General features: G+C 37.5%; 1 protein-coding gene across 2 annotated transcripts in view; it reads left to right on the top strand.

Moving 5' to 3' along the window:
- Nucleotides 1-12,259, top strand: part of WDR35 (WD repeat domain 35) — a 42,090-nt gene that overhangs the window by 17,095 nt on the left and 12,736 nt on the right. For both annotated transcript variants that reach the window (XM_082303006.1, XM_082303005.1), the window contains 5 exons: nt 6,305-6,449; nt 7,691-7,760; nt 8,502-8,555; nt 10,325-10,434; nt 11,943-12,153. In XM_082303006.1, the coding sequence (XP_082159132.1) occupies nt 6,305-6,449; nt 7,691-7,760; nt 8,502-8,555; nt 10,325-10,434; nt 11,943-12,153 (590 nt within the window). The remainder of the gene's footprint in view (nt 1-6,304; nt 6,450-7,690; nt 7,761-8,501; nt 8,556-10,324; nt 10,435-11,942; nt 12,154-12,259) is intronic.

Raw genomic sequence — 12,259 nt, 5'->3', positions numbered from 1 at the left:
CAGTTAAAAAGAAAGGCTATTTAATTGAAAAAGGCTGTTGTTATTCCAACTGTATTTGAATTGTGCTGAAGAGATTAAACAATTTATTCCTTTAGCATAATGAAGCCTTCTGCAGTCTGCTGCTGTTCCCTCCAATATTGGAGAACCAGTTTAGTGCAGAGATTTACAATGCTCTTTTCTAAAGTGAGTTCACTTGTGAAAATGCTGGGCATTACAGCCTTCAGCCGCATAGATGGGCAGATAACTGAGGTTAGGAATATTTACATTTCTGAAACCTGAAAAATTTCTGTAGCCTCAGTAGTTAAAACATTACAAGTGAGTCTTTCATTGCTGTATGGTAAACACAGCCAAAGATTCGACCTTTTTTAAAAAATATATGCATCCTGTAAGGCTCCTTTAAAGTTTGCTCTCCAAACTTGCAGAAGGGATTGGAGGTAAAAGTGTAAAGCAAATGCCTATAAATGCAACTCCTTTGGAACACATTGTGCTGGTTTCATCATAGTTATTTTCCTCTTTCTGTAACATTTGAAAATGCAACTTTATAGAACAACTTGAAATATTTACAACATAAGGTCAGTTTGTGTGAGAGGTTAACAGCTGTACATAGTCAAGGTCCTATTGTACAGTATGTCATGCTGTTCATCACAGTTGGAGCTTCTTGGCAGTAGGAAGTGTAATTGTTCCAGTTTGACAGCATGCTGAACTTAAGCAGCTGTCTGGCCTTGCAGAAATCAATAGAGAGAGAAGACCTTGTAAAACTTCAAGAGCAGAAGACCTTTCTGAAAGTTCTTCTAAGATTCCAGTTGATACATGATTTCTAACAAAATCATTGACCTTTTGTTCTGCTTATAAATGAGGAAAATCAGCATTAAATCATTTATCAGGTGAGACTCATTATTAATAGTTTAAGGTATTAGCAGTTAAAAAATAAAATTAACTTATCTCTTCCTCAAGATAACTGGAGGGGTTACTTACGAAACATACTATTACCTGTTTGTGAAATTCTTTTTTTTCTCTTCTTTCTACCAATACAGTTTTTCAGGTTATTTTCTTTTAGTAAACTGATATATTGTTACATTAAGTTCTGTTCACAGAAAGTTAGATGAGTTTTGTTTTGAACTCTTGTTCTCATTTTGGAGTTCTAAGTGCTGTCTTTCAGAGTGGCTTAAGTACACTTAGGTTGTTACTTTATTTGATTTTCATAAATGCTGAGAAAAAATTATTTCTTATGCTGTAGGATGTCCTCAACAGACCACTTGGTATCTGTGTGCTCCTACATTTTCTTGAGTATGTGCTCTTCACTGCCATGAGTCTAAACTATACTTTTTGACTGGCTGTAACTACTGCAAGTTGAACACACACTATGTTTGGTTTCTAGCAGACTGCCCCTTGTTGAAACAAGAATCACCTGGAGTTCTAGTGAGCATAAAGGGTTTACTCCTCCTTGAGACTTTGGTGCCTTGCAGGCCTCTTGGGTAGAGCCTCTTGGACTTTGTCCAGGTAGAAGATTGATAGTGGAGAAAAAAGACTGCTCATCTAGATATGCTAAATAGCTGCCAGAGTACTTAAATAATGCATCTGCGAATGTGTGTTAAGGCACAATTTGTCTGAATTGTCAATTTATAGTATTTTATAATACTGTTTCAACAAAGCACTATTAATCTCCTAATGACAAAGTAATTGTGACATTATGCAATGTTTGACTCACCCTCAGGAGATGTAAATCTTATGCTGTTGGGCTCTAAGCCAGTAGCTCAAGTAAGGCTCAAGAAAAGAAGTGCTTATCTCCTTTATTCTGTTGAATTTTTAATTATGTCATTAGCTTTCTAATGCTTGTCTCTGTTAATGATGGCAAAAAAGGATTAATCAGTCATTATCTGATGAAGGGCCATCACTTCAGCTTTCTTTAGACATTGATGGGTGGTTACACTTTCAGCTGTTCCTCATACTGCTTTTTATTTTGTCTAAAGGCATTTTGCTTCCTGTGCTTCCTGTGCCTTGTGTTTGAGGTCCTTCACAATAGCTCATGTTTGCTAGCCCATAAATTACTCTTTTCTTCATTGTTTAACATTACTGCATTCCATCCTACTCTGGTACAAAAATTAACCAACACGGTGTCTTCTGTGCTTGTTTTACAGGCTCACAGGCTTTCTGTCAAAGTCCTTTGACGAATAACTAAATATACACTACAGAAGGTTAAATATCTTGTTATATCATATCTTTTTAATGGAAACACAACAGATGGTATCTGCTAAGAAAAGGTCACTCAGGCTGGATTATATCATCTTCTTACATGTGCTTAGGAGCACTGACATAGTGAAGTGTTGAGTTATCTTTCAAGTGTGTGTTAGCACCCAGTGAAATTAATACACCAGCCTGACCACCATACAGGTGGATTAAAGGCAGAGCTGGAGTCATGCCCAGGTGTCTTGCCTCCCTCCTGGATGCCTTAGCAGGGATGACTGAACTACATGTGAAACAGCACTTGAACTGCTGTTGCTTGATCCTTTTAATGTAAATCATAAGGGATTCTGAGCATGTTCTGTAAACTGGTTGTTCATGAGTTGTCCCACATGTCCCAACATGTTCAGTTGTCCCTGCTGTTGCCTGACATTTTCTTCCATTTGTGAGCCAACACTTGTAGAGATACTTGAATCAAGCTCTAAAATTAGGTAGATTTATTGATTAGACTAAGTTCATTCCAGTTTCTCAGGAACAGCCTGTAACAGACTTGTATGAAAACAACAGTTTAGTATTGTCTGTCAGTCAGATTGCTTCCTTTCCATCAGATTTAGGTGGGGATTTCTTGTCTTTCTTGTTTGTGTATCCTATCTCATAGACTAAAAAGCATCCCAGCCTTTTCATGTGGTGAAGTAATGTAGTCATACATTGAGTTTGTTTTCTGTCTACTATTTTTACAAGATTAGACATTGAAGCAGATGTTTTCTAACAGTTTTGAAGTGAGATGGAGTGTGTGTGGATGAAATGCAGACATTGTAGGTTATTTGAGATTCCTGGATATATAGGAAAGAAAGTTTCTTTCCTTCAGGGAGGAGGCTTTATGAAAGAATAGTGAAGAGAAATGAGGTGAAAAGAGAAAGGAGGGCCAGAGAGAATTTAAAGGGCAGTTGTTTCACATGTTGGAGTTGTTTTGATGGGGATGGTTTGTTTAGTCCTTTCCAGTATTTTGCCACTGAAAAGTAAAGCACCTGTTTAAGTGTTTTCCCCACATATTTTCAATGTCTGAAAATGAAGTATTAAGACATTAATACTGAAGTTGGGTATCTGCAAAATCAGCAGGAAGAACTAAACAGTTTCAGAAGTTTACGTGTTGAGCATGGAAAGCTGCTGTGCAGGGGGAATGCTGAGCAGAGGAGTGTCCAAATCTCTTGCCTCCTTCAGACCCTAGGTGCTTGCACTTTTGTCTGCTTAATAGTCAGAGCACCGGTTCTGTGAAAGGCACTGATGCTCAGGTAAGCAGCACCTGCTGATAAATCAATGCTGTCATATAAGATGGTATTTCCCTACACTGAAGGAAACGTAGGTAATTAAACCAGCTGCCTGGAAAGGGATTCTAGATCTTCCTCAGCCTGAAGGGATTGAAATGAGCATATTGTCTTTCCTTGGAAATGACAAATCCCATTCCTTCCTTCTCTGCCCCAGCAACAGCTCAAACTTGGAGTGGCTGAGACATCCTTCTCTCATGTTGAATTTATGCTATTATGCAGTCAAGAAGGAAAACATTTTAGGAGCAGAGCATAGCCCCGTGTGGAAGGCTCTGAGGTGAGAAGGTGGGATGGAATACTTTCAGTTGGTGGAGTCTGACAAGGATCAGCCAGTCCATGATCACTCTAGGGCTGACCAAAAGCATGTTGCTAAGGGCATTGTCCAAATGCCTCTTAAACACTGAGAGGCTTGGGGCACTGACCGCCTCTCTAGGAAGCTGTTCCAATGGGTGCCTACCCGCTCTGTAAAAAGTGTTTCCTATCTCCAGTCTAGACTTGGATTTCAGTTTCTTTTTCCACAGATTTTTCTGTTTGTGTTTTCTTGTTCAATGATTGACCAATATAAAATGCTAAAGCAATTCTAGAAAAAATGCCGTGTGTCCTACTTTTATGCAATTGTTGAAGTTATATAGGCAATTTTGTAAAAGCATCAGTTCCCACATAGAGTTGCTGCTCTTCCAGATGTGGCTTTGAATGGATCTGATGCTGATGATTGTGTCTGTGTGCTGTGCCCTGTGATTTCATGTTTGGCTTAAATCCAGTCATTGCTGTGCCTTCTGTTGCAAAGAAGGGAAGGCCCTGCCCTCCATGCTGGCTGCTCATTCCTGCCTGCTCCAGCATTTGTGATTTTCTCTTTAATCCACCTTAATGTAATCTTTTATTTATTTATTTTTGAGGTCAGTTAGATGAATGAACTGATCCAACTTACTCTGCTGTCCAGCTGCTGCTAGAGCTGATATGAAAGAAGCGGCAGGAAAATGTGTCAGGGGTTGGTATGTGTGCGCTTTTTGGCAGTAACAGTCACTTTAGTCTTAGGCATGTTCATATAATGCCTAATTGATGGTATTCCCCTGGATAAAGCATGGACATTTTGCCATCTTGTTTCTGGATCACAACAAAGCTTGTGTGAACAACCTTTTATCCCAGATTGGGCTATTTCAAGGTGTGCACAAATGAGCAAGTTTAGGCTCTGTGGAAGCTGTAAGTCAAAGGGGGCATCACCTGGTCAGTGTGAGGAATGCCCATGGCTTTCAAATGTGGGTATGGCAATGTGGTTTAACATGTCTTGGCCCACAAGTACTCAAATGTTGACTAATTTGAGTCCAAATATGAGGCTTAGTACAAAAATACTGTGATTTGTGCAAACCTTATTCACTCACAAGTCAGGAGATTCTCTTGTTTCATTTTTAAAGAATAAAAGCATTGATTGTTATGGCACATACAGCTGGAAGTTAATAAAAGAACAGAGTAAATACATAGAATATATTAATGTTTTTGATGAAACAGGAGACTGTATCAGTTTGGACGTGACTAATTATTGAAATGAATGTGTTATAAGTACATGAAATACACTGAGTTGTGTATAATGTAAACAACTGTGCTGCTCACATGTTAAGCATCATCACTAAACCTTCTTACCCAGTATTGACATTTTTACTCAAAAATGTTCTGCAGCCATCAGGTAGCTTATATAATCCTCTTGGTTTCAAAGAAATGAAATCTGTTCAACCCATCTTCCCCCATCTGTCTCTTGTAGCAGTGCTCTTCTATGTGGCAGGCTTATAGCTCCCTCCAGAGTTCTGTTCTGTGCTAAAATACAGAGCAGAAAAAAACCAAAAGAGATTCACTGTAAAAGAATTGTATTTTGTGCTCACATCATGTTATCTGCGTGACTCAGTGTTCCACTATGAGGCTGGTTTGCACAATTGTTCTGAATTTATCTGGGGGTTTTTTTGGTATCATCATGATTTACTTGTAGAACTTAAAGACACTGGGTGATTTACATACAAGGTTTCTTCATTTTTCTATGCCTTCACTGTTTTGGTTTTGTTGGGTTTTTTTGTTTGTTTTGGTTCTTTTGTATTTTTTTTTTCCTGAGCATGGACAGCAGAAATGAGATACTCAATTTATGCACATATTCTAAGTGGGCTTAGGGCTGAAGTAAAGAAAATACTCTGCATTCCTACACTGTGATTTTTTGGTATAATAAAGTAAGACTTAAGTGTAGAGTCTGCTAAATATTTAATTTGTTGCCATTCAGATAAAGAATTGATATTTGGCCCAGCTGTTAACTAAGGTACAAACAGCATTTCTAGGTCTTGTCTAACTTAAAATTTATGAACTGATTTTAAGAAGAAGAACCTCTTCTAGATTGTCAACTTTTGAATAGCCTTAAATATGTCAGATATAGAAGTATTTAATAGGTCTTGTTAATGAGATTCAGGATATTCCTGAACTAACTGGTCATTAAACTGAAAGTTGTCTATATGTATTTGATGTTTTCTGCATCAGCACATGAAGATTTGCTGAAATAGCAGGGAGAAAAGTGTTAATGGTAAAATCAGAACTTTTAAAGAATTTCACTTTTCTTCTGGACAAGGCCACAAGGCCTCTCTGAAACTTGTTATCAGCTAATGAAAACTGCTGTTAGGTTTTGTGTGGGTGGATTTTTTGGTTGTTGTATTTTTGCTTTTAATGTATGGGCATATGCTTTCATCCATCTTGGAAAAAATTTACGAATTAGCATCTACTTCAATGCTTGCTGCTCTAATTTTGCAACTCTTTGGGTTTTATAACAGAGCCATTGTTTGTCACAATGACCAAAACACACGTGATTGCGGCTTCCAGACAAGCGTTTTACGTCTGGCAGTATCGGGTGGCCAAGAAGCTCACAGCCATGGAAATCAATCAGCTGACACGGACCAGGAAAGAGGGCAGGGAAAGGTTTGTCTTCAGGCTTTGGCATTTTTCTTCCTCTGCACTGTTGTTGTTGATAAGGTGGATTCTGCCATGTCTAAAATGCAAACCCTTGTCTTCTCATTTTTTAATCAGGTTTGTTGACTTGCAGGCCTGTAAGATGAAATACTAGTTTCTTATAACAACTGTGTGTTATCCAAATCCCTTAGACATTTTTGAATGTTCCTGTTCAGTGTCTCCATTTGCTTGCTGCATGCTTTCCTTACGGAGCTGTGTCTTGTTGCCTTTTTGCCCCTCTCCTGTTTCTCCTCCATGCTCTTAGTTTCCAAGCAGCTCTGTTCCCTGTGATAACTTTAACTGCTTGTCGTCTGTCACTGCCTGTAAGAATACAGTCTGTCCAGCTGGCTCTTCTCTAATACACTCGTGTCTGATTGTGGCTTTGACGACTAATCCTGTATGGACTTTTATCCTCTCAAACTAAACAAGCCAAAGTCAACATTGTTTTGCTTCCAAAATATTTCCTTCCCAGGTGCTTATTTGTGGCATTAATTTTTCTGTCACCTCCACAAGCTTGCAACTTTGTCATGGTTTTCTTATGTGTTATCTTATGTGTTCTTCCATAGAGACACTGTATCATCTTTCTGTAAATCTACCATCTCTTGTCACCATATATCCCTAATAATGAGTAATTATTTGTACATGGTGTAATAACTTACATTGTTGTAGGACCTAGATGTTCTAGCCTTGGACAAAATTACAAATTGATAAAAATACTGAAAAATATAAATAGTCATAATTCAGCATTAAGGATGATTTTAGCATTCTAAAATCTTTCCTAATGCTACTTTTTAAGGCAAAAGAGAAGTTATGAGTAAGTATTGAATAATGCAGTAATATATAACCTTTTGTGGATGTGAAGGTGAAACTCTTCATAGTTATGGAGAAGAGCCTGGGGAAATATGGAAGTGTATGTTTGAAAAGAGACAACTGGGTGGTTGATGGTTTGCAGGAACTTAGTGTTACGGGATGAAAGCTTACAGATCATAGGGAATAGACCATCAGGGCTGTGAAAGTGAAAGCAGTTGCCATATCTTTATATCAATACAAAGCAGGTTTATCAAAGGGGATGCTTTGGAACATAAGAACAAGCACAGCTTTTATTGTCTTCTCCAATTACAATGGTTTCTTCTCCAAGGACATACCTATATAATACCAAAGATGATCCTTTCTTTGGACTCACTTTTTCTTCTAACTTTCCTTCTCTACAGGATCTATCATATTGATGACACCTCTTCAGGGTCTGGAGATGGACACCTTGATTACAGCAGAGCTTTTGAAGTGAGTGATGTTCTGACCTAGTTTATTGTGGTGTCACTGGTAGCTTGAAAGAGCAGTAGTTCATGTTGATTTATTTATTTTCAGCGATTTTCATTAGTAGAAGTGGTTGTACTTAAATTTTCTTTTACTTCTACCTTTTGTACATAAGTGTTATGTTTCTTCCCTCTGGTTGGTGCTGTTACTATGTCATATGTTGCTGGAAATTTACAGCAAACGATAAGGAACATGGAAAAAGTATATTCTGGGGTACAGTATGTAGACACCTGCTGTCTTCTTGGTCAGAGGCAGCTCCCCTTACTTCAACAAAATATAACCTTGTTAAAACTCAATATCCTTTGTGATATTTTCTCATATTTTCAGCTGTTTTCACTTCAGGTGTCCTTAGTAATATACCTGTCCTTAGTAATATACCTGAAATGATTAATTTACAAGCCTCACAAGTCTGGGATTGTTGCTTTCTTGTGTTTTCTGTTAAACACCTGTTACATTTTGGGTTTCTTATATTTCTGGAGGGATGGGCAGGACAAGAAAGGAAGGTGTTAATATTATTGTCATGGTTCCCATAGCAAAGGCTACTAATATCATAAACCATCCATATAGTGTATGCTGACAATGTTTGATAGCCCCTTTTCATGTGGATACTTAGCAACATTCTTGTTTATTTAAATAAACCTTCTTTCTTTAACAGGGCATTCTTAATTTGCAGTAAAACTGATACTGATATCACTTGTATACTTTCAGGGAACAATAGATCCAATTTGTGCAATAACAGCATCTGATAAGATACTACTTGTGGTAAGCTACACAATTAACACAACTTCTAATTGCCCCTTGTGCTTGTTAGGCGTAAGATTCTTCTGCTCTGTGTTCATAAGCAGTCATAATTTCAAAGCATTTCTGAAGTTAGAATTTACACAAAATCTCTTTTTAAACTTCTTTGAAGATAACTTTAACAGTTTCTTCTGTTAACCTGGATTCTTTCCTTAGGAGGGCTAATACACTAAGTACTTACAATTTAATTACAGACTAGTTGCCTGAGTTAATACTTACACATAGGATTTTATAAAGTCTAAGTCAAGACTTAATTCTGTAATCTGAGTCCTGGGAAGTCTCTTTGACTGTATGTTCTAGGCACAAAGATTTACAAAGTTTGTCTGTTTACATATTAATGGTATAATGTATGGTACTATACTATATACGGATTCATACACTTATGGATCATACAGATGTGTGAGGTATTGAATCATGCCAAAGAGCCGGTGCATTTTTTTGTTCTGATCTGGAAAGTGATCTCATTAGATGAACAAACTTACATGTTGGCTTTAAAGCAAACTAACTGAACAGGACAAAGAGAGAGAAAGAACACTATTTCTTCCTGTTACCCACCTTCCAAGAAAGATTTTGTTGTTTTCTCACGTTCTTATTCCAGTGTGGATTTTTGTTTTTTGTTATATCCTTGGACTGGATTTTACAAAATCAGAGAGTCATGGGAGAAAGCATGAACAAGAAAAGTGCAGTGGTTAATAGGTGACTATAGGATTGTTGCCACTTGAAGAATAAGAAAATGAACTTCAGACAATAATTAATCTGTGACTCTTGTTAAAAGGAAAGGAATGTGAGGAAATGCCTTTGAGACCAGATCTGGATAAATGTGCTGAAGATGAATGCATATTACAGTGGTTCAATTTTCTAACACTTCTGAACTAATGTGCTTCTTAGTCTATAGAATATACACATGTTAAAAAGTCTAAGCTGGTGATTTATGCTGAGGATCTTAGGGAAGGCTTTGGGGGAGGAAAAAAAGAAAAAGAAGGAATAAAATTTGCACTCCTTTAATGTTGACTCATTTCCAGCATAAGAGTTGAACAGTAGGCAAACCAAGCTGGATATGTTGTTCACTTTACAGAAGCACCATGAGAAAATGGGGGCAGTCATCATTTCAGTCCAGGGATGTCAGACTACTTTTCAGCCTGTTGGCCTGATGGTGTCTTGACACAGGGAATGGTTGTTACATTCAGCAAAATAAAGAGAAACCACATTGGTACTTAGATTTGTTTCCTGTTACTCAAACCTGTGCATAATCAGTGTATTTTATAGTATTTCCTTTTAAATCTAGCTCTGGTCTTGCAGGAACTGGTGAGACTTGTTGGCATGCAGACAGCCCCACATGAGCAGAGCTGTCCTGCTTTCAGACCTGGGCTGGTGCTGTCATATGGTGCTCTCTGAGGGGATTTACCAGCGTGGGACAAGGACACCTCTCCTTTCTTGTTTTGTGACCATGTCTGGAGATTCGTGGCTCCTGAAATTCTGTGGGCTGTATGTGAACTGTAACTGTTTGTTTTTACAGCCCTGATTTAAGCAGATCTGTCAATTGTAGCATCTTAAAGTATTTTGTTTAAATACCAGAATTCAGAACTTTTAGGCTGATGACATTCCCTCTTTCCACTCATGCTCTGTCACTTATGCCAAAGCTCTTTTGTCTAAAACAGCATATAAAGAAGACCATTTTAAAGGATTTACTGATGGACAGATTCTCTCACTAAGGCAGCATTGCTCTCCTCTAGGGCAGAGAATCTGGCACTATTCAGAGGTACAGCCTCCCTAGTGTGGCTGTGGTGCAGAGCTATACCCTGGGCTGTCGTGCCTATCAGCTGTGTTTGAACTGCAATTCCAGGTAAGTTACAGATCTGCTTCTAATACAGGTATCCAATTTCAAAATGCAGCACTAAAATTTGTGAAAATATTAATTCTATGAAATCCACAATTCTATAATAATTATGTACTAATTTTCATTTAATACAAACAATTTATTTATTTTAGTTGTTCTTAATAGTTGCTTAACCATTTATTTATTACTAATTAATTCCATCTGGACAGTCATTGCTCTGAGAGACTGTTAATAAAGGTCTCCTATGTTTTCTACCCTATATACATGAAAATACCTTTGTTTTATTAGATGAACCAAACATAACCTTCCTTTGATTGCAACATGAATTGATAAAATTATGTCATAACCTGAAGCTTTATAACTCTATGACTTCTTTCTGTTTCTGTGTCCTTCTAATGCCTGGAAACTTTGTTCATCCCATTTAATTTTCCATTGTTACAGGCTGTAATTAGTGGTGATGGTTCTAGTAAGTCTGGTTCTCTTGAGCTTTAGCTGTGCCAATACTGAAGTTACTTCCTATTTAACAGCTATTTTTTTTGCAAGAGAGTGCATGAGAGTGTTGGCAAAAAAGGCAAAAATACACAAGAATTTGCAAGGCAATTTTAATCACTTCAAAATAACTTTATAATTTCAAACAAAATTCATAATGCATGTGTAGATCTCTTGCTTCTTCGGGTATAGCCCAAAAATAGATTGCTTCGCTTAAAAGGCAATGTGATCTACTCAGAGCCATATTCAATTTGTTCTGAACCCAAGTTGTTTTCTTCCTAAATGACTTTGGTCTAGGGAAATAAGTTCAGATCCATAAGCATTTTGAGGTTAATTTTCTAAATTGCTTTTGATATTTTAATAGGGATTAGGGGTGTCTACCTATCAATATTTAGAAGTGCTTTTAAAATGGCCTCGTAGTAAATACAAGTTACTGTGAGTCACTGAAGACCTACACAACTATAAATTTTCAAATGTAGCCTTCTAGAAATTGTATTTTCCCCGTATTTTAAATTACTTCAAAGATTAATTGGATTATACTTCATATTGCTTTGAAAAACAGTGAAGAATACCCTTTGTAGAAACACAAGAAATCCCGTTTTAGGGATTAACAATCTGCATCACCACACTGATTTTTTAATTTAATAATCTGCTTCATTGCCTCCTAGTAAATAAATAAGGAAAACCAGTTCTGTTCAGTTGTTCATTTTAGTCTTTGTCAAGAAAAGTTTGGCGAAGGACAGAACCTGTAATTTATTCAGCTTGGTATACAATATAAAAATGGGCATGTTTCAGAATCTTTTCATGGCCAGATCCTGTGTGAGCAGATGAAGAACATCTTTCCATGTGTCTGGTCTCTGCTGTGCAGAAAAATGAAAATCACATGGATCTGTGCTGGTTCTGGCACACGACAGCATCTCATGGAATCTATAGAATTATACTGTGCTGGGTTAAAGAACTCTTTCAGATTTACAGCCTTGAGTAGTGTTATTTGGCTGCCTTATTTTTTCTCTGTTTTTCTGTAGTCGTCTTGCCATCATAGATCTTTCAGGGGTTCTGACTTTCCTTGACCTGGACATGCGGGCTGCAGACAGCACAGGGCAGCAAGAGGCAGGTGAGCAGCTGAAACTGGAACGCAGAGACGTCTGGGATATGAAATGGGCCAAGGACAACCCAGATTTGTTTGCAATGATGGAGAAAACAAGAATGTATGTTTTCAGAAACTTGGATCCGGAGGTAAATATCAACATACATAAACTACTCATTTTAAAAAATTCACTCATAAGTTAATGGCTCTTTCTTGAACAGTATTATTTTTGTGCTTACCGTTCAGTTCTGCAAT

This window comes from Coloeus monedula (assembly GCF_965178545.1).
Source record: "Coloeus monedula genome assembly, chromosome: 2".
Classification (NCBI taxonomy): domain Eukaryota; kingdom Metazoa; phylum Chordata; class Aves; order Passeriformes; family Corvidae; genus Coloeus; species Coloeus monedula.
This window is presented reverse-complemented; position numbering and strand designations above follow the sequence as displayed.